General features: G+C 45.8%; 1 protein-coding gene across 4 annotated transcripts in view; it reads right to left on the reverse strand.

The window, feature by feature from the left end:
* LOC127046481 (phospholipid-transporting ATPase FetA-like) overlaps positions 1–22,078 on the reverse strand; it is a 137,703-nt gene extending 115,625 nt beyond the window's left edge. For 2 of the 4 annotated variants that reach the window (XM_050943551.1, XM_050943554.1), the window contains exons 1-2: positions 21,425–22,077; positions 12,459–12,537 (exon numbers count right to left, since the gene is read on the reverse strand). In XM_050943551.1, coding sequence (XP_050799508.1) covers positions 12,459–12,501 — 43 coding nt within the window. In that variant the 5' untranslated portion in view covers positions 12,502–12,537; positions 21,425–22,077. Of the gene's footprint in view, positions 1–12,458; positions 12,538–21,424 lie in introns of all 4 variants that reach the window. The other 2 variants (XM_050943550.1, XM_050943553.1) reach the window with 2 other exon arrangements.
* Between the last annotated feature and the right edge of the window lie 498 nt (positions 22,079–22,576).

Raw genomic sequence — 22,576 nt, forward strand, 5'->3', positions numbered from 1 at the left:
CAGACTAAACAAGCCCAGTTCCCTCAGCCTCTCCTCATAAGTCATGTGCTCCAGCCTCCTAATCATTTTTGTTGCCTCTGCTGGACTTTTTCCAGTTTTTCCACATCCTTCTTGTAGTGTGGAGCCCAAAACTGGACACAGTACTCCAGATGACTGGAGTCACTGGAAAGAAAGAATGAAAGTCAGTGCTGATGTCTGTGCTTCAGGTTACCACGTCGCTGCTGCTGAAAACAATGACAAACAATCCTCCCTAGCATTTCATTCACTGGAAACTAACCACATGTAACTGTGGCCCAGTGCCAAGGCCCTGGTCTAATCACAGCAACCGAGTCTCTGGGAAAGTGGCTGCTTTTTCAGGCGGAGATATTTAGGAGCTAAGCCACAGAACAACATCTGGAGTGAATAACATTAAACTCATGCCAAAAAGCAGCTATAAATAGAATTGTCCATCCAGTCTTCTGAACGTAGGGAAGTTGCATGGAAAAGTCATATGAAATGTTACATTCGAGAGCTGGCTGAGGACCATGGAAATTTGTCTGGGTTATAAATGAAAGTGCAGATAGCAGTGCCTTAAACAGGCCAATGGGTGGAATTTGTGGATATTAGTTTCTGTGCCTGCTGGGGAGTGGGGAACTGAATGGTTTTGCCAAGTTTTACACAAATTAAGGCCTGACACCGGATGCATGAAGAAAGACCCATCTCAGCCCTAAGAGTGATGCAGCCACCAATCCTGACAGCAGAACAGAGACAACACAGACTCTGTGCAAGAAACCTGTGCTCCACCTGCCCGACAAACCAGCCTCTGGAACCCTACCTGCAGCCACTCATGCCAGGGGCTGGATTGTCTCCTGCGATCTGCGTGCAGGGGGAAACTCAATGTCAATGCATGGATGAGAGGGGCAAGCTGCACGGCACAGCCCCCCACCCCCAGCACTGCAGGAATACCCCATGGGTGGTTGGGGCAGGATGGAGACTGGCCTCTCTACACGCATCCTTCCCGTGTGCCCATCTCCCATACTGAGCTGTGAATGAATGGCCCCCAGAGGACAGACAGTTGCAACAGAACTCCTGGAGCCACGCTGGCAAGGAGCAGTGGACATGCTCCATCCACAAAGATGGCTCCTGCCTCTGCAGCCCGGGTCTCTAAGGACAAGTGGGTCGAAAAGGGCCCAGCAGGCCTCTGGAGAGGTGTACAAACAACACTGAAATCAGCACCAAGCGTTATTAATTCATTATTATGTGCTCACTAACCCCGAGATATGGAAGGTGTTTGGATTAGATGAGAATAGTGTGATGAAACCCTGACACCTGGCCCCCCTGACCCACCCCACCCCTCTGCAGACAGTCACATTCTTTGGGCGCCTCGTAAACTGCTGGTTCTGTTCATGCTGAGAGAGATGCTGTGCTGCAGCCAACTAATCCAACCCCCAGAGGACACTACCATGTTACCGGGATAGGAAAATCACAACCCTTTGTTCAGATTGTTGATGGGATATTAATTATTGCCTTAGGGAGATGAATCTGGGTCAGTTGCTAATTGTTAACATCATCCCTGAAACAAGGAGACCTTCAGGACAGCAGCCAGAGGGCAGCTCCAGGGGAGAAGATTAATCATTGAATAGCCACATTCTTAGGAGATGAGAGAAACCTGAGTTATCACCTTTGGAGAGGTTATTACAACAAACCAATGTGCAAAATTCCCCCTTGGTGCAACAGTAGTGACCCCAGGTTACACCCTCAGATGAATCTCCCCATTCTGTACCAGCCACAAGGGCCAAAGAAACCAGGTTACATGTTTGCCGCGTTGGCAGGTGTCCCAGTCAATGATAGCATCTCAGGGCCTGTTGGGGAGGAACTAAGGACAGCTCTGATGGCAATGGTACAATTGGGATGTATTATCTGTACTATGGCAGCACCTGCAGAGATCACTGCACGAGCCCATGGTTAGAGAGTCCCCTACCCCAAGGAGCTCACAGGCCAAGTATAGAGCGGATAAACATGGCAGGAAGGGTGGTTTGTGCCCAGTTTACAGCCAGGAAGCTGAGGTACAAAGTGGTCACATGACCTCACACAGGCAGTCTGTGGCAGAGCCAGGACTGAACCCAGATGTCCAGAGTCTCAGTCCAACACCTTACCCACAAGTCCACCCTTCACTCTGTGATAGGGCGTTCATATATTGCTCCAACACCTGCTGGGTGCGTTACACAGCCGAGAGATTGCCAGTGCCTGCCCGAAAGGCTGACACTGCAAGTGTGCCGTGATGCAATGGGTGGGAGTAACAGTCAGTTGGGAGGGGACTGGTCACAGCGATAAAATCATGGGCTGTTTGGAGCAGGCACGTGCACAGCTGCCTGCCAAACACTGCAGGATTTTGTATGATTAGTGACAACTCCCTTTTTGTGGACATAATGGAAGAAAGGAGACCTAAGGACAGTGAGCGTGAGGGAGGGGATTCTTGGGTGTGCCTTGTTAAAATTCCATAACAGGTAGTTTTGCTAGCCTCTGCTGGAGAGTCCGCTCTCTGAATGCTGCAGAAGCACCCCTCCCAGCGACGATCAAGACCTGGGGCTTGATCACGTGTGGTACCTTTGGAATGAACCAACTTGTACCAAATGTCAGGGATTTAAATTTTAAAAAATCCTAGAGCAAGATCCCCCTGAAACATCTCGTTTCCTTTCCTACCTCCTAGTTCTGCAGGTCTGATCTGGAGCCCATCCCTACCGTATCCCATAATTAATGAAAGCAAAAGGGTCCTCAGAGGGAACTAGATTTCTCTCTCCTCTCCAGAAAGACGATAAAAAGAGAAATATTGTAAAATGTGATCTGCTTTGGGCACAGGCTGCCTGATTTGTGCCTGGTACAGAATCAAGTCCAGCACCAGCACTAAACAAACATCAGATCATAATGGGAATTTGCAAAGGTGGGTAAAACACTGAAGACATTCCAATGCAGGACACTAATGCAACAGGAAATTCTGCTAATATTAACTGACGTAGTATCTAAGTACATGATGTACAAACACCATCTCTTTCTACACAGCAGGCTTGTAGGCTCCAAATTCTAAACTCTCGACCTGCAAGGTGACTTGGAATTATTTCCTTCTTGGGATCAGTCAATGTTTAACCTAAAGATAAAGTGCAATATTAGGCCCTGCCCTCTTTAAAAGCAAATGTTTCTATTATCCTCACCAGCAGGGAGAGATGACTGGAGGAGAAGAAATGACTTCAAATGGGTGCCTTTGCTTTGCACGATCCGTACCTAGAATCTAGCTAGGCTTTCCAGTGAAACAGACATGCAGCTCTGACTTCAGCTAAACAAAGAGAAGGCAGCAGCACCCCAGGTTTCAGCCCCAGTGTCCTGTGGCCATAGAAAGGCTTTAGAAGCCATGGCAAGACTCATTGACTGTCACCAGATATTTCCAAGCCCGGGGGCAGGAGGGATGAGGGCCCCTCTCACCATGGGACAGGATGTGGGTTACCAGCCCCATTCTGTTCTTTTCCAGGGCCCTGTCACCAGAGCTCCCAGAGCAGGGTGGAGACTGGCACGTTCTCCTCTCACAGGCAGGGAGGTCAGTACCCTGTTCACCGTGCCGTGGACCAATCATGGGCCACGTGCCTGCCTGCCAATAACCCAGAGAACATTAAGGCAGAAAACACTCACCCTCAGGGCTCTATGATGATTCATAGACTCTAGGACTGGAAGGGACCTCGAGAGGTCATCGAGTCCAGTCCCCTGCCCTCATGGCAGGACCAAATACTGTCTAGACCATCCCTGATAGACATTTATCTAACCTACTCTTAAATAGCTCCAGAGATGGAGATTCCACAACCTCCCTAGGCAATTTATTCCAGTGTTTAACTACCCTGACAGTTAGGAATTTTTTCCTAACGTCCAACCTAAATCTCCTTTGCTGTAGTTTAAGCCCATTGCTTCTTGTTCTATCATTAGAGCTAAGGTGAACAAGTTTTCTCCCTCCTCCTGATGACTCCCTTTTAGATACCTGAAAACTGCTATCATGTCCCCTCTCAGTCTTCTCTTTTCCAAACTAAATACACTCAATTCTTTCAGCCTTCCTTCATAGGTCATGTTCTCAAGACCTTTAATCATTCTTGTTGCTCTTCTCTGGACCCTCTCCAATTTCTCCACATCTTTCTTGAAATGCGGTGCCCAGAACTGGACACAATACTCCAGTTGAGACCTAACCAGAGTAAAGTGGAAGAATGACTTCTCGTGTCTTGTTTACAACATACCTGTTAATGCATCCCAGAATCATGTTTGCTTTTTTTGCAACAGTATCACACTGTTGACTCATATTTAGCTTGTGGTCCACTATGACCCCTAGATCTCTTTCTGCCATGCTCCTTCCTAGACAGTCTCTTCCCATTCTGTATGTGTGAAACTGATTGTTCCTTCCTAAGTGGAGCACTTTGCATTTATCTTTATTGAACTTCATCCGGTTTACCTCAGATCATTTCTCCAATTTGTCCAGATCATTTTGAATTTTGACCCTGTCCTCCAAAGCAGTTGCAATCCCTCCTAGTTTGGTATCGTCTGCAAACTTAATAAGCGTACTTTCTATGCCAACATCTAAGTTGTTGATGAAGATATTGAACAGAGCCGGTCCCAAAACAGACCCCTGTGGAGCCCCACTTGTTAGACCTTTCCAGCAGGATTGGGAGCCATTAATAACTACTCTCTGAGTATGGTTATCCAGCCAGTTATGCACTCACCTTATAGTAACCCCATCTAAATTGTATTTGCCTAGTTTATCAATATGGATATCATGCGAGACCGTATCAAATGCCTTACTAAAGTCTAGGTATACCACATCCACCGCTTCTCCCTTATCCACAAGGCTCGTTATCCTATCAAAGAACGCTATCAGATTAGTTTGACACGATTTGTTCTTTACAAATCCATGCTGGCTATTCCCTATCACCTTACCACCTTCCAAGTGTTTGCAGATGATTTCTTTAATTACTGGCTCCATTATCTTCCCTGGCACAGAAGTTAAACTAACTGGTCTGTAGTTTCCTGGGTTGTTTTTATTTCCCTTTTTATAGATGGGCACTATATTTGCCCTTTTCCAGTCTTCTGGAATCTCTCCCGTCTCCCATGACTTTCCAAAGATAATAGCTAGAGGCTCAGATACCTCCTCTATTAACTCCTTGAGTATTCTAGGATGCATTTCATCAGGCCCAGGTGACTTGAAGGCATGTAACTTTTCTAATTGATTTTTAACTTGCTCTTTTTTATTTTATCTTCTAAATCCACCCCCTTCCCATATGCATTCACTATGTTAGGCATTCCTTCAGACTTCTCAGTGAAGACCGAAACAAATAAGTCATTAAGCATCTCTGCCATTTCCAAGTTTCCTGTTCCTGTTTCTCCCTCCTCACTGAGCAGTGGGCCTACCCTGTCCTTGGTCAGGAAGGACAAAGGCTGAGTTAACATCGCTTTTCCCCAGCAACGGGGCCAGCTCTCTCCCTGCCCTGGTCCCTCCTTTCCTTTCTCTCCCGCCTCCCGGGCCCAGCCCTGCTCTGAGAACCAGCAGGCGCCTCAAGCACCCTGCCTACCTCTTCAGAGTTGGCTCTATGTTCAGACATGAGGTTTGGGGCTACAGACTTTCCCCTCCCACCAGTTGTCTCCATATGTGCCAGTTCATGCCTGCTGGGTCCTGGCTGAGACAGGCAGCTCAGAGAGAGGGCTGACCTGGCGAGTAAGTTGTTCCTATCTCACCTTCTCCCAAGGCAGTGTCTGCTAGTGACCACAGCACGATCTATAAGACATTGGCCACACACAAGGTGACTAACCTTGTAGGAATGATCAGTGTCCCAAGAGTCAGCTAAGAAGTATTCCCTGTAACACAACTTGTGCTTAGCTCATATGGGGAGTATTACATTTATTTCCCTGACATTGATTAATCAAGGCCAAATTCTGTTCTCATTTACATCATTAACTCTGGAATAACTCTCTGGGTATCAGTACAGTCAGGCCAGATTTACACTGGTGTCACGGAGACCATGACTTCACCATTGTTTTCTTCCATTCTCTGTGAGAGTTCGGGATCCCCCCCCCCCCCGAAGTATGGGTGGCTGCAGATCAGAAAAGCTCTGCATTTGCCTTCCGTTGTAGCACTGCTGGTTGGTTTCTAACTAAGCATTGCATCTCGCTGCTCTATCAGCATTGTCAAGTGCCAGCCACCCAGCAATACATTCTCCCCAGAGCTTTCTGTGCAACTGTTTGAAACAGTATGAAATGTAAAGACCGTGTGTTAGAAAGGTTAGTTTTATACCGTGTACACATACATCCCTCCTTTTGTTTGTATAAATAACCCCGAAGTACAAATTCTCATCCAGAGCGTCTGCTTCAGTCTCTCATCTAGTTACCATTTAGCAGGACTGCAGTGACATGTAAAGAAAACTCCACTCAGTTTGCTTAGGCCATAGCTCATAAGGCACAGTACGCGTCTCACAAGGAAGAAACTATGAAATGGTTCTCATCCTAACGGGATGAATCCAATTACACCAGTGTAACCTCTGAAGCAGTCCCCTTGCTGAGAACAGACACCATTTATGACAAGAGTCTAAGTGAGAGACTCTTTGAAAAAGTATACTTCCTCCATTGACATTCTGTTTCACTAATTCTACAGCTTTCTGACGAAATCCTATGGCCCAGAGCTTACACTCCCAATGACATCGGGGGAGGTTTGCCAGCTTCAGAGCTGCAGGATTTGAATATTAGGGCTAAACTCCATTCTCCTTTACATTTGTGTAATCTGGGGTAACTTTTCATTGTCACACGATGGCTCTGAGGTCAATACTTTAGCAAGATTCAAAGAGGGACTGAACAGGTATACGGTTACCAACAATATAAAAGCTCGTGCACTCTTTGGAAGGGATATCAGACATCATACTTCATGGCTAAAAGCCAGTCTCTAAATCTTAAGGATTAGGATGAAACCTTCGGGGGGGCAGATTATCCCATACATGTCTATTATGGGGTTACTTGCACCTTCCTCTCAACCAGCTAGTGTTGGCTCTGCTTGGAGACAGCACCCTGGACTAAGGGACCCCCAAGCCTGTTCTAATCCAGTACATCTATATCCTATGTTCATTGACTTCAGTGGTGTTACAGTGGTGATAGCAAAGAGGGAATCAGACCCATACTGCTTAAAAAGTCAATGCTCTGTTTAAACATTAGTTTTTCTACTTATGAAGCCATTATTCAAGCAGGATGAAAACCGGTCTCCAAGCTCTGGCCAGGGGCTCTCTTATTGTTAATCTCCAGCAAGAAGAGGCTCAAAAACCTCATTGGTGAGTCACAAAGAATTCATTCCTGACCAGAAGGTCCCTTCCCTTCTGACCCTCTAATGGGGGAGGGGCGAGACACGTTTGAAATGGGAGGTGGCGGATGGAGTTTTCTGCTAGCCCCAGCAATAACCTTTAACAGAGACTGTTCGGGGGTAAAAGTAAACATGCTTCATTCTCTTGAAAGTTTTAGTTTCACTCTTTATTTCCCATAAATTTGGTGAGAATCACTGGGCTGAACTGAGCACGAATCAAAACAGGAAGCTGTAAAGGAACAAATCCCATTCATTCTTAAGAGTTACACATTAACTTTCAGGAAGCTGTTAAACTTCTTCTGTAGTGTAAGGCCTAAATTTGGGAATAATATTTGCATCTACACCAAAGAGAAAAAAGGAGAACTCAAGGAAGACAAGGCTGTTGAGGAGAAGCTAAGAGAATTCTTTGCATTGGTCTTCACTGCAGAGGAGGTGATGGAGATTCCCACACTCAAACTATTCTAGTTTGAGGCTACAAGACTAGAAAACTCCGTAATAATGGGGGATTTCAGCTATCCCCATATTGACTGGGAACATGTCACCTCAGGACGGCAGGCAGAGATACCATTTCTAGACACCATTAATGACAGCTCTTGGAGCAGCCAGTCCTGGAACCCATAACAGAAGGAGCAATTGTTGATTTAGTCCTAAATGGAGCACAGGATCTGATCCAAGAGGTGATTATAGCTGAACCACTTGATAATAGCAACAACAACATAATAAATTTAACATCCTTGGGGAGTAGGGGATACCAAAGAAACCCATTGCAGTAACATTTAACTTCAAAAAGGGGAACTACACACAAATGAGGAGGCTACTTAAATAGAAATTAAAAGGAACAGTCATAAGAGTGAAATGCTGCAAGCTACATGGAAACTTTAAATACATCATAATAGAGACTCACACTAAATGTATACCCCAAATAAAAAAAATATTAAGATGACCAAGAAATGCCACCATGGCTAAACAACAGAGTGAGAGAGGCTATTAGAGGCAAAAAAAAATCTGTTAAAAATTGGAAGTCAAATCCTATTGAGGAAAATAGAAAGGAACATAAACTCTGGCAAGTCAAGTGTAAAAGTGTAAACAGGCAGGCCAAAAAGTAATTTGAAGAGCAACTAGCAAAAGACACCAAAACTAACAGCATTTTTAAGTACGTCTGGATGATGGAGGTGCTAAAGGAGCACTCAAGGAAGTCAAGGCTGTTGCGGAGAAGCTAACCGAATTCTTTGCATTAGTCTTCACTGCAGACGGTGTGAGGGAGATTCCCACACTCGAGCTCTTCTTTTTAGGTGACAGATCTGAGGAACTCTCCCAGATTGAAGGTATCAGAGGGGTGGCCGTGTTAGTCTGGATCTGTAAAAGCAGCAGAGTCCTGTGGCACCTTATAGACTAACAGACATATTGAAGCATGAGCTTTCATGGGTGAATACCCACTTCATTGGCTGCATCCCAGATTGAAGTGTCATTAGAGGAGATTTTGGAACAAACTGATAAATTAAACAGCAATAAGTCACCAGGCCCAGATGGTATCACCCAAGAGTTCTGAAGGAACTCATATGAAATTTCAGAAGGACTAACTGTGGTATACAATATATTCTTTAATCAGCCTTTGTACCAGATGACTGGTGGATAGCTAATGTAACACTGGTTTTTAAAGATGCCTCCAGAGGCAATCCTGGAAACTACAGGCCTGTAAGCCTAACTTCAGTAGTAAAGAACAGAATGATCGGAGTCATAGATGAACACAATTTGTTGGAGAAGAATCAACATAGCTTCTGTAAAGGGAAATCATGCCTCAGCAATCTGAGTTCTTTGAGGGAGTCAACAAGCATGTGGACAAGGGTGATCCAGTGGATATAGTGTACTTGGACTTTGAGAAAACCTTTGACAAGGTCCCTCACCAAAGGCTCTTAAGCAAAGGAAGCTGTCATGGGATAAGAAGGAAGGTCCTCTCATGGATCAGTAACTGATTAAAAGACAGGAAACAAAGGATAGGAGTAAATAGTCAGTTTCACAGTAAAGAGGGGTAAATAATGGGGTACTCCAAGGATCTGTACTGGGACCAGAGCTGTTCAACATATTCATAAATGATCTGGAAAAAGGAGTAAAACAGTGAGGTGGTAAAATTTTCGAACAATATAAAATTATTCAAGTTACATTCAAATCGTACAGTGAAGTGTTACAAAGCGATTTCGGTGACGGCAATAAAATGGCAGATGAAATTCAATGTCGATGAGTGAAAAGTAATGTACTTTGGAAAACATAATTCCAACTGTACAAACAAAATGATGGCATCTAAATTATCTGTTACAACTCAAGAAAGATCTTGAAGTCATCATGGTTATTTCTCTAAAAACATCTGTTCAATGTGTAGCAACAGTCAAAAAGCCTAACAGAATGTTAGGAATCGTTAGAAAAGGGATAGATAATAAGACAGAAAATATCACAGTGACACTATATAAATCCATGCTACGCCCACATTCTGAATACTGTGTGCTGTTCCAGTTGCCGCATCTCAGAAAAGAGAAAAAATATAGAGGACAGCAAAAATGATTAGGGGTATGGAACAACTTCCAAATGAAGGAAGATTAAAAAGTCTGGGACTGTTCAGTTTAGAAAAGAGGCGACTATGGGGGGTATATGACAGAGGCCTATAAAATCATGACTGTTGTGGAGAAAGTGAATAGAGAAGTGTTATTTACCCATTCACATAACACACAAACCAGTATTGGAGGGGTCGCCGTGTTAGTCTGGATCTGTAAAAGCAGCAGAGTCCTGTGGCACCTTATAAACTAACAGACGTATCGGAGCATGAGCTTTCGTGAGTGAATACCCATATGCATCCGACAAAGTGGGTATTCACCCACGAAAGCTCATGCTCTGATACATCTGTTAGTCCATAAGGTGCCACAAGACTCTTTGCTGCTTTTACAAACCAGTAGTCACTCAATTAAATTAATAGGCAGTAGTTTTAAAACAAACATAAGAAAGTTATTCTTCACACAATGCGCAGTGAACCACTAGAATTCATTGTCAAGGGATGTTGTGAAGGCCAAAAGCATAAATGAGTACAACAAGTTCCTGGAGGACAGGTCCATCAATGGCTATTAGCCAAGATGGTCAGAGGAACAACCCCATGCTCTAGATGTCCCTGAACCTCACACTGCCAGAAGCTGGGACTGGATGACAAAGGATTAATCGCTCAATAAATACCCTGCTCAGCTCATTCCCTCTGAAGCATCTAGCATTGGCCACTGTTGGCAGACAGGATACTGTGCTAGATGGATCATTGGTCTGGCCCAGTATGGCCGTTCTTATATTCTTATACCCCTTCAGACAGAGAGAAACAAACAGAACCCCTGGAAAGGCAAGGGAAAATGTCTCCGGTCTCTCTCAACACAATCTCGTGACAGAGAGCGAGGTATTCACCTAGGATCTATGGTGTGGAATGAGGAAACTTTATGCCTGACGTAAAGCGCTCAGTCTAATCAAGACTAAAGGCACCTGAGTGAGAGTAGCACACCTCGAGGGCAGGTCTATATTTCAAATGCTGCAGTGGCACAGCTGCCCCAGCACCGCTGCAGCACTTCAGTGAAGAGGCTATTATGTCGACAGGAGAGCGTCTCCTATCAGCGTAGTGAATCCACCTCCCCACGAGGTAGTGGCTCTGTCGATGTGAGAAGCCCTCCCATTGGCGTAGCACTCTCTCTACCGGGGTTAGGTCAGTACAACGGCGTTACTTAGGGGGGTGGATTTTTAACACCCCAGAGCGACGCAGTTATAACAGTGTATGTTTATAGTATAGACCTGGCCCCAGGGATTACAAGATGTGTGAACTTAACACATTCTCATACCTTTGCCGCTGCTCTCCTCTCTGACCTGCCTCAGTATGTGAGGTGGATTCCCTTAGACTCAGTGGGCCAAGCTGGAAGGAGGTGTGCAAAGTGGGGAAGTTACATGATGTCAGGGGATCGAAGTTAGTGCAGTGACCCTGGCCAAGGGTCTGACAGAAGGTGCAAGTGACACTCATGTGACTTGCTTCTGAACACGGCCAAGGCATTTTGATTTCCCCCTCAGGTTCTTCCTTACACACTTCTTAATTTAAAAAGCCTGTTGGTGGTTCCCATCCTCTGCTCCCACTAAAACACTTGTGGGAAAGAAGAAAAGGCCACAGGACACTACAAGGGACCAGACTGTCCAAGCTCCTGCCAGAGAGTGACTTGTAGCCTCGTGGACCTAAAGAGAACAGGGCCTCTTCGCCCTCAGAGCCCAAAAGTCAGCAGGCAGAGTCTCTGGATCCCAGGGCCTTTATGTAAGGAGCCAACCTCCACTGCAGCATTGCTTAGCTGATGCCAGTCCTCTCCCAGAAGAGCTGCCATTGGCCTCCCTGCTGCTATTCCCCAGCCACAACAGTAGTTGCAGGTGCAAATGGACGTTCATGCTGCTCAAAGCAGCATCCACTTCTGCATGGATTTCCAAGGGAAACTCCATGGGGTCTTGAGAAGATCACGTTGGGCAGACTGGCTGCTTCCTAGCTCCACTCCCTCTCGTCCCAGGCTCTGACTTGGAATCCCAGGGAGATCAGGGTCTGGAGAGTCTGCTGTACTTAGCACTCCTCTGCTTTGTAGCTTTCAGATTGCTGCCTCCCCTTGTCACTCTCTCTGCTCCTCCCTCTGCCTCCTAGCAGGGAGGAGTACCTGGGTCATTGCCATTAATTCCACATCATCATCAAAAGGCTGCAATCAAGCCTTCACCTTCATTTGCCAGCAGCATGTTTTGTCAGCTATTGGAGGCTGCAGGGCCACAGGGCTGTGTGCACAAGGAGACAAGCCCAAGATTTTCCAAATCCAGCCATTCCTGGGGTATAGCTCAAGCTTCACAGTTCTGTTTCAACATTATCTTGTTCACCAGGACTCAGTTTACAGCACGTCCTTGGGGGAGATCCCAGTGCTGGGCAAGTAAACAGAATGTGGCTGTACCTAGACACCCTGGCCAACTCCACAGGTGTCAGATGTGCTCCCAAGCATTGATGTAGGAGTCAGAGACTGGGTACTGTGTGTACAGTCTGTGGATTGCCACAGACAAGGGGATCTGCCTGGCTCTGCCTTACCTTTCAATTTCTTCTTTCCAAACTTGAATCCAGAGAGCGGCATCCCAAGAGTTTCTTTCAGTGCAATTCCATGGAATTTCTGGGGAAGAGAAGAGAAGATTATTTACAATGAGGATTCCTGCCGCATAAAAAATAAAGATCTGCAGCCTTCAAATGGAAGAGGTTCAATTCCTAAACAATACGAACAATGGCTGCAGTTCTTCCCGTGGTGATTATTAATTACACAATCATCTCAGGTTTTCCGGTCATCCTGCATAAACCCAGGTTACTTGACTGGGACATTTGGAGCCACTCGGTTCTGATCCTGCACAGGGAATAGGTCAGGGGGGAGACAGGGTGCAAAGCACCTTCCTCCTTCATGCCACCCATACTCTCAGACATTGCCTTGGGGTGCACAGGTATGGCCTGAGGCTAGCACTCACAGTGACAGCTAGGGTTGCCAGTCATTACCATTGACCGGGCCATTAAAAGTCCAGTTGGTGGCACAACAGGGCTAAGTCAGGCTCCCTGCCTGCCCTGGCTCCATGCGGCTCCTGGTAGCAGCTGGCATGTCCCGGTGGCCCCTAGGCAGTGGTGGCCAGGGAGGCTCCGCGTGCGGCCTCTGTCCCGAGCGCTGGCTCCGCAGCTCCCATTGGCCAGGAACTGCAGCCAATGGGAGCTGTGGGGGTGGCGCCTGTGGATGGGGGCAGTGTGCAGAACCACCTGGCCACATCTCCACCTATGGGCTGCAGGGACATGCCGGCCGCTTCCAGGAACCACCTGAAGTAAGTGTTGCCCGGAGTCCACCCCACCATACACTCCAACCCCCTTCTCCAGCCCAAAGCCCCCTCCCACACTCCAACGAGTTTCCGTTCCTGTGTGCTTGATGGATTTTGCCATGATTGTTGTGAGGAATTGAGCCTTACCTGGCTAACAGGGCCAGCCGGGGAAGGTTCAGGTACTCCCCAGGTTGTTATTAAAACAAGTTTTCTGGATAACAGCAACGAGGCAACGCCAACAAGCTCTCATGCTTTAGTGGGAAATGATCCCTCAAAATGCAGCCACTGAGAACAAAGCCACAGACTGTCACTGAAATACAGTGTCCCAGCACAAAGCTGCAGACAACCAGTGTCTTTGCTGCAAGTGTCAGCATATTCGGCCAGGGGATAATGTCCATTACTATCAGTTCTCATGCATTTCTTCATTTTCAGCCCCCGCACCCCATTCCACATGTTCAGGGTTTCTCTTTCATTTGTAGTAAGAGCTGACGTAGACAACAGGAATGAGCCAATACCCTTCGTACCCTAGTACTATTTCAGTATCTCTGAGTGAGTTCTGCAGCTCATATCCCAGCACAGCACTAATTTCTGCCGAGCCTGATATGGAGAAGCCTTGGCATTCGGTTAGTTCTGATTAAGTACCATTCTCTCTATATGCTTTGCCACTCTGAGGTTGACTCACTCCCTGATCAGATGCCTAGCATGAAGTGAAGGCCTTGAGATACAAACACCCATCCTTGCAGTCCAGTATCCTGATGCCAGAACTGCTCATGAAGGACACTCTAATGGGGTGACCTCAGAGAAGCTTCTAAATGTAGAAAGCTTGCCCCAAATTCTCCACATCCAGCCCTGGCTCAGGTTTTCCATACAGCTCTCTGTACTGTAGAGAAATCTAACCAGTACAGTATTTAATATGAGAAATAATGTCAAATTCATAACACAAACTGTTAAATAAGAAAATACAAACATCTGGTTGAAACAACCTCCAGAAATAAATTCCATGTGAAAGACCCTGACCCATCTCTGGTGGGTGGGGATGTGTGTGTAACTTCAACAGGGAGAAGCCAGCTCTCATTTGAGATTAATTCTACCACCAGTTAGCCATCCAAACCTACGTGTGCTGCAGTGAAGACACCTGAGGGGACAGGGACATCAGACTGTATATATTTTCTCCCTCTACTAAGAACTGAATAAAATGTATATGGCCCAAATGCCGCCCTGGTGTAGCTTCATTGGAGTTGTGCCGAGAATTAATTTGGTCTCCTCTCCCCTCCTGGAATTAGAGATAAACAGAAACAAATCCCCCAGATCCCTGGAGAAGCTTTGATCTGAATCCAAAACTTTCTGGGCAGATCCTCTCTGCCCAAAATGCTAATGCAAAGTTGCTCCTGAGTAACTGTAACTCATTAAGCCTGGAACGTAAAAAAATCCCACAGCAGTTAACATTTCTTCCATCCTCCCAACTTCCATACAGCATCGGCATCACACACAGAATTAGGATGCTCTATTGCTCACCATACCAAGCTCAGTCACTGATTTAGCAGAGTCTGCATCCTGAGGGGTGGTGGGTTTTGTTTAATAGCGGATTAATTCTTCCCCTGTTACTGCAAAGAGGCTTTAGCATGGCATTCTGCACACAGTCTAGCTGGGGCTCATTCAGCTCCCCCCGAAAAAAGGAGTTCCACAGTCAAAGACCATTGACGCTGCCTCTGCCTGTCTCGCTGTGGATATTGCTTCAGCATCCACGAGAGCAGTGGCCTTGGTGGGGAGAGGGAGTGTCTGTGAACTAGGTCCAAGCCTTCAAAAATCTTAAAGGTAAGAGCCAGAATCTAGACCTAAGGTTCTCACAAGAAAATTTTTGGTGGCCTCAGAGTGCGGCCACCAACTCTCACTGGTGGTCACTCTGACAATTTTTCCTAAGACACTTAATTAACTTTAGGAAAAACAAATAAATATGCACATATCCATGTTCAAATCGTAATTTTCATTGTAATCATGTAGGGTTTTTTTGTAGACTCAATAATAAAAATAATGTACAGTTGCCTCAATTCTTTACTGGATCTAAACAGAACAAAAACAAAAGAAGGTTCTGTGTCTTTTTTGTTGTTGTTTCTTTTGCTTTTTTGGTTGCTTTATTTTTAGACTTGCTAGCTAGTAGGTCTGCTGCTGTGAAAACTGATATTTGTAGTTTGTTAATATCCCTTGTCATGGCAGACTTGTTAGCTAGCTGGGAGGCTGTGAAAATGATTAACAAACGTACAAATATCGTTTTTCACAACAGACTTACTCAGCCCTAGAATCATAGAATCTCAGGGTTCGGAGGGACCTCAGGAGGTGTCTAGTCCAACCCCCTGCTCAAAGCAGTACCAATCCCCAACTAAATCATCCTAGGAGGACCCTGGCCAGCTGGGGGACAAATTAAGCCCTGGATGGAGAGATGGGTAGGGAGGCCGGGGAGGGGAGGGTGGCGAACCTGGGGCCAGAACCCAAAGACCTGTGATCAGAGCACGAAACCCCATAGCCTGGGAAGGTGGCTGCCTGTTCTTCTGGCATTTGTGGCTCCAGAGGGGGACAGGGCCCAACCCCTGCTGGCAGCCCCAGGGGAAGGGCCACTGCTGTGCCCCTCCTCCATCACTGCCCAGTAGGCTGTAGCCGCAAGAAAAGCCCCACATTTGGGAAACGCTGATCTAGACTCTTTCAGGAGTAAATGTACTCTAAGTATTTTTAGCTGCCTAAGAGGCAAGCTGCCTTTTATCTTCAACCCCAGTTACCGTGAGGTACAACAGTCTAATCTAAAGGCATGTCTCACCGGAGCTAATTCCTCATTCAGGAAGGACAGAGTCTCCTGCAAACTGGATGTGGAAGAAGGCTCTTCTGCTCTCCTGCTGATTATAGCTCATCTTAATTAATTAGCCTCTTAGCGTTGGTATGGCAACTTCCATCTTTTCATGTTCTCTTTATGTGTATATATTTTCTTACTATATGTTCCATTCTGTGCATCTAATGAAGTGGGCTGTAGCCCATGAAAGCTTATGTTCAAACAAATTTGTTAGTCTTTAAGGTGCCACAAGTACTCCTGTTCTTTTCGCTCTCTGCATGTCAAAAGTGGCAATGAGTCCAATCAGCTCTGGAGACTTTGCACTACTCTCATGATCAGAGGGCAGATGTCCAGAATGGAGGGTGCGGTCAGTGTCTTGGCCAGCATCTCACACTGTAAATAGCCATGTGATATTTGAAATACAGAGCACGTGCCATTTGTGCACATGATCACTCTCCACAGCAATTGAGTCTCTGCATGTAATCGGATGGTTTTATTTGCATCCATCTGATGAAGAATCTATAAACCTTCCCAAACTTTAGAACAAAAATATCCTTCCATTAAAATACTAACTAGCTCACCAATAAATAGTTAGAGGGCTGAAAGCAGGCAAAGCGTGTAGCCAATGAGAGCCAGAGCAAGTTCATGGCAGCTGGTGGCACGTGCCAGCCAACTGACCTGAGAGAAGTAATACTACACACCACGAGAAGAGGCCCTGAGCTTGGAACTCCCATCAGTAGCAGTGGGGGTAGGAAGGATTGTTGAGATTTTGCAAGTATCAGAGGGGTAGCCGTGTTAGTCTGGATCTGTAAAAGCAGCAAAGAGTCCTGTGGCACCTTATAGACTAACAGACGTTTTGGAGCATGAGCTTTTGTGGGTGAATACCCACTTCGTCAGATGCATGTAGTGGAAATTTCCAGGGGCAGGTATATATATGCAGGCAAGCTAGAGATAATGAGGTAGTTCAATCAGGGAGGATGAGGCCTTGTTCTAGCAGTTGAGGTGTGAAAACCAAGGGAGGAGAAACTGGTTCTGTAATTGGCAAGCCATTCACAGTCTTTGTTTAATCCTGAGCTGATGGTGTCAAATTTGCAGATGAACTGAAGCTCAGCAGTTTCTCTTTGAAGTCTGGTCCTGAAGTTTTTTTGCTGCAGGATGGCTACCTTAAGGTTTGCTATAGTGTGGCCAGGGAGGTTGAAGTGTTCTACTACAGGTTTTTGTATATTGCCATTTCTAATATCTGATTTGTGTCCATTTATCCTTTTCCATAGAGACTGTCCAGTTTGGTCGATGTACATAGCAGAGGGGCATTGCTGGCATATGATGGCGTATATTACATTGGTGAATGTGCAGGTGAATGAACCGGTGATGGTGTGGCTGATCTGGTTAGGTCATGTGATGGTGTCGCTGGTGTAGATATGTGGGCAGAGTTGGCATCGAGGTTTGTTGCATAGATTGGTCTCTGAACTAGAGTTACTATGGTGCGGTGTGCAGTTACTGGTGAGAATGTGTTTCAGGTTGGCAGGTTGCCTGTGGGCGAGGACTGGCCTGCCACCCAAGGCCTGTGAAAGTTGGGATCATTGTCCAGGATGGGTTGTAGATCCTTGATGATGCGTTGGAGGGGTTTTAGCTGGGGGCTGTATGTGATGGCCAGTGGAGTCCTGTTGGTTTCTTTCTTGGGTTTGTCTTGCAGTAGGAGGCTTCTGGGTACACGTCTGGCTCTGTTGATCTGTTTCCTTATTTCCTCATGCAGGTATTGTAGTTTTGAGAATGCTTGGTGGAGATTTTGTAGGTGTTGGTCTCTGTCTGAGGGGTTAGAGCAGATGCGGTTGTACCTCAGTGGTTGGCTGTAGACAATGGATCGTGTGATGTGCCCGGGATGGAAGCTGGAGGTATGAAGGTAGGCATAGCGGTCAGTAGGATTTCAGTATAGGGTGGTGGTAATGTGGCCATCACTTATTTGCACCATGGTGTCTAGGAAGTGGACCTCCCGTGTAGATTGGTCCAGGCTGAGGTTGATGGTGGGGTGGAAGCTGTTGAAATCGTGGTGGAATTTTTCCAGAGTCTCCTTCCCATGGGTCCAGATGATGAAGATGTCATTAATGTAGCGTAGGCAGAGAAGGGGCGTGAGTGGACGAGAGCTAAGGAAGCGTTGTTCCACGTCAGCCATAAAAATATAGGCATATTGTGGGGCCATGCGGGTGCCCATAGCTGTGCCACTGATCTGGAGATATATATTGTCATTAAATTTGAAATAGTTGTCTGTGAGGATAAAGGCACAGAGCTCAGCAGCCAGTTGTGCTGTAGCATCATCAGGGATACTGTTCCTGACAGCTTGTATTCCATCTGTGTGTGGGATGTTCGTGTAGAGAGCCTCTACATCCATGGTGGCTAGGATGGTGTTTTCTGGAAGGTCACCAATGCATTGTAGTTTCCTCAGAAAATCAGTGGTGTCACGGAGATAGCTGGGAGTGCTGGTGGCATAGGGTCTGAGTAAAAACTTCAGGAGCAGACTTCAAAGAGAAACTGCTGAGCTTCAGTTCATCTGCAAATTTGACACCATCAGCTCAGGATTAAACAAAGACTGTGAATGGCTTGCCAACTACAAAACCAGTTTCTCCTCCCTTGGTTTTCACACCTCAACTGCTAGAACAAGGCCTCATCCTCCCTGATTGAACTGACCTCGTTATCTCTAGCTTGCCTGCATATATATACCTGCCCCTGGAAATTTCTACTACATGCATCTGACGAAGTGGGTATTCACCCACGAAAGCTCATGCTCCAAAACGTCTGTTAGTCTATAAGGTGCCACAGGACACTCTGAGATTTTGCAAGAAATTTTTGGAGTGAAATAGAATAGGCAAATTCCCAGCTAATTTCTTTTAATTCTTTCCAAATTAGTTTACCCACCTATTCAGTGGGCACAATACTTGCCTATAGTTGCTGCAACTAAAAAGACAACATTTACCAGCAGGTGTCACACACACGGTGGTCTCCAAGACACTGCACACTTTCCTGTGTTTAGGAGAGAAGAAATCTGTGTTGTCTAGACACCACTCTAGGGTAAAGGTGGGCAGTGCTGACTTTGTAATGGTGCCGCTATAGTAAATGCTTATATAAAGTGCTCCCTTTGCAGATGTGAAGTACTAAATAGTTCAGCCAAATTGTTAATATTGGTGCCTAGAGGTAAAGGGGGATTCGGTTCTCTCTCTTTGGGAACTGAAATTTTAAAATTTTGGTCTTCAAACAAAACAGTCTAGTCTCCCTCATTGCATTGTGTGAGCACCTCACAACCCTGCTGTACATATCCTCACAGAACGTCCCTAACGTAAGGCAGAGTTGTTCTTACCATTTTGCCGATGGGGAACTAAGGCACCAAGAGACAAAGTGACTTGCCTACAATCACACAGGAAGCTTGTGGCAAAACAGAATTAAACTCAGGCCTTCTGAGCCTCAGGCTAGCAACCCGACCACTGGACCTCCCTTGCTGCCTTGGGCTGAGGCTGGGTTTGACCGATTTCAGCCTGGAATAAGTTCTAGGAAACCTAGGTGATGAATTCTGCAAATGGGACTCATGCTGGAAGTAGTGACCCAACCTGTACTCTAGTAGCACCGACTGACAAGTTGAAATATTTCCTAGAAGCCCAACAGGTTTTCTTTTGGATCAAAAATAGGGCAACCAGAGAGCGCTGCTGAGGCTCTGAGCTGAGCCAGCCCTTCAGTGATCACATTCTGAAGAGCTCTTCAAAAGCTGAAGGTTTTCACTGGTCCCTTCTGGCCTTGGAGTCTTTGTGATCATCCAGTCTGACCTCCTGCATGGCACTGACTTCCTGTGTCAAACGGGATCATATGACTGTCCTCCATTAATTTCTGTTGGAACTAGAGCAGAGCTTTTAGAAAAACATTCTATCTGGTTTTTTAAATGGTCAGTGATGGAGATTTGTTCTTTGGGTTAATGACTCCCCTGTTAAAAATGTTACACATTTCCAGTCAGAATTTGTCTAGCTTCAGTTTCTAGTCATTGGATTATGTTAGACCTTCCTCTGCTGGACTGAAGAGCCCTTTATCAAATGTCTGTTCTCCATGCAGGTACCTATAGACTAATCAAGTCGCCCCTTAACCTTCTCTTTGTTAAGATAAATAGATTGAGCTCCTTGAGTCTATCACTATAAGGCAGGTTTTCTTATCCTTTACTCATTCTCATGGCTCTTCTCTGAACCTTCTCCAGTTTATCAACCTTCTTCTTCAATTGTGGGCACCAGAACTGGGCAAAGTCTTCCAGCAGTGGTTACACCAGTGCCAAATACAAGGTAATGTAACATCTCTACTCCCAGACAACATTCCTCTGTTTATACATCCCAGGATCACGTTAGCCCTTTAGGCCACAGCGTTGCCCTGTAGCTCATTTTCAGCTGATTATCCACCATGACTCACAAATCTTTTTAGAGTCACTGCTTCCCAGGAAAGAGTCCCCCATCCCATAAGTATGGGCTGCTTTCTTTGCTTCTAATGTATAACTTTACCTTTGGCAGTATTAAAATGCATATTGTTTGCTTGCGCTCAGCTTACCAAGTGATCCAGATCGCTCTGTATCAGTGACCTGTCCTCATTACTCACCATTCCCCAATCTTTGTCTCATCTGCAATCTTTACCATAATAATTGTAAGTTTTATTCCAAGTTTTTGATAAAATGTTAAATAGCACAGGGCCAAGAACCGATTCCTGAGGGAGACTACTAGAAAAGCACCCATTTGATGATGATTCCCCTTCTATAATTATATTTTGAGACATGCCAGTTAGCCATTTTTTAATCCATTGAACATGTACTATGTTCATTTTGTATCGTTCTATTTTTTTTTTTATCAGAATGTCATGCTAGGAAACTCATAAACTTGTGTCCATATGAGAAGACTCAGAGTCCTGCAATGTGCCAAGATAATTGCTGGGAAAGAGATTTAGTCAATTATCTGTCACGGTTTGAAGTAATGACCCAATATCAGCCAACAGCTTCTATATAAAATACTCCCTAAACTGACACATCTGGAAAGCAGTACTGATTTGCAATGGACACATTTGAGCAAGCTAGCGACGGTTTTCATATTACTTCTTAACAGCTGCGGAGAGAGATTTTTGCAGAAAGAAAAGCAAACTGCACTTTCCTCACTGTGAAACAATTCAAATAGCAGAGTTTCCCCCAATAGTCTGTGTTTAAAAGCATGCAGAGTTCAGCTCGCTCCACCCAGCAATTGTGCCAGTTTAGTCATTAACTCCCCCCAAACCAACGCATTTTGGTCAGACTTTACAGAAGCTTCCATGTCTAAAAATGCAAACTTTCTACAACTGAAGCTGACTGAAAAACAAACAAGGCAAAAGAAAGCATTAAATCTTACCCTTGAAGGCTTTTAGAAGTCACAGCAACAGTTACTGCCCTCCATAGCACTCGAATACACTCCTCTCTTCTCATTTATACGCTGCTTTATCCCCTCTCCAGATCAACAAACTCCTGTGGTTATTGCACACGCAGGATGTGCATCTAGGAAAGCAAAGTTGCTCTAAAGTGGGAAACAAGCATGATAGGGTTTTTCTCCAAAGTTAAAACCCACTGCAGACTCGGTTTGTGCCGTGATGAACTGGTGACTAAATTTACTCTTAATTCCTTACTACTGACTTCACTGACCGGCCTTGGCTACTTGCCAAATTCTTCTGTCTTTTTTCCCCTCCTGTTTCCTGTAGATAGGGAAAGTGGATTTGCTCCTTTAAAAAAATAAAAAAGGAAAATGCCAGTCACACCAAGCTGTGAAACACTCGGGCAGGAAGGCAAACTGCCCAGCCCAGGAACGTCTAGCCTGGATTCTACGGGCCACTGCCGCTCTTGCTAGTTATCCCATGCTAGTGTGGAGGGGTTTAGAAAGGGAAACGAAAGGGCAGAGAAAAAGCAAAAAGGGGGAAGCAAAAGGAGGAACTTGTGAGTGGATCGATCCATTTCTGAGCACCAGAGAGCCCGTCTGTTTTTATTCCAAATTCAGTTAGCTCTCTTTAGGCACAGAGGAGCTGCCATACCAGAATAAGACCAGGGTCCTTCTCATCCAGTCTGCTGTCTCCAACAGTTACCGGTAGCAGATGCTACAGAGGAAGGTGCAAGAAACCACACAGACTACGTCATAACCAAACCACAGGGTTTCCTCCTAGCTCCAAGGCTGCTAGTGGCTGGCTTTTGTCACAAAGCATGAGGGCTTATGCTCTTTATAAAACCTTCTTCCAATTCCTTCTCTGGTCTCCGTGATACCCATATTGCCTTCTACATATGGAGTGCAGCTGTCAAGATCATCTTCCTGGCCAGTCATTCAGACCACCCCCACAACTCTGACTGTCCCCTGGCTCCCCCTCCTCCAGCCGATCAAGTACAAGTTTCTTGTCCTCACTTCCAAAACCCTTCACAATGCAGCCCCCATCTGCCTGTCTCGCATCACTTCACCCTCCACCACTGATGCAAGCCTTCACTTCCATGTGTCCGTGTCTCCCACAATCACCTTTGTGCTTCC

Source organism: Gopherus flavomarginatus, chromosome 3, assembly GCF_025201925.1.
Source record: "Gopherus flavomarginatus isolate rGopFla2 chromosome 3, rGopFla2.mat.asm, whole genome shotgun sequence".
Taxonomy (NCBI): Eukaryota; Metazoa; Chordata; order Testudines; family Testudinidae; genus Gopherus; species Gopherus flavomarginatus.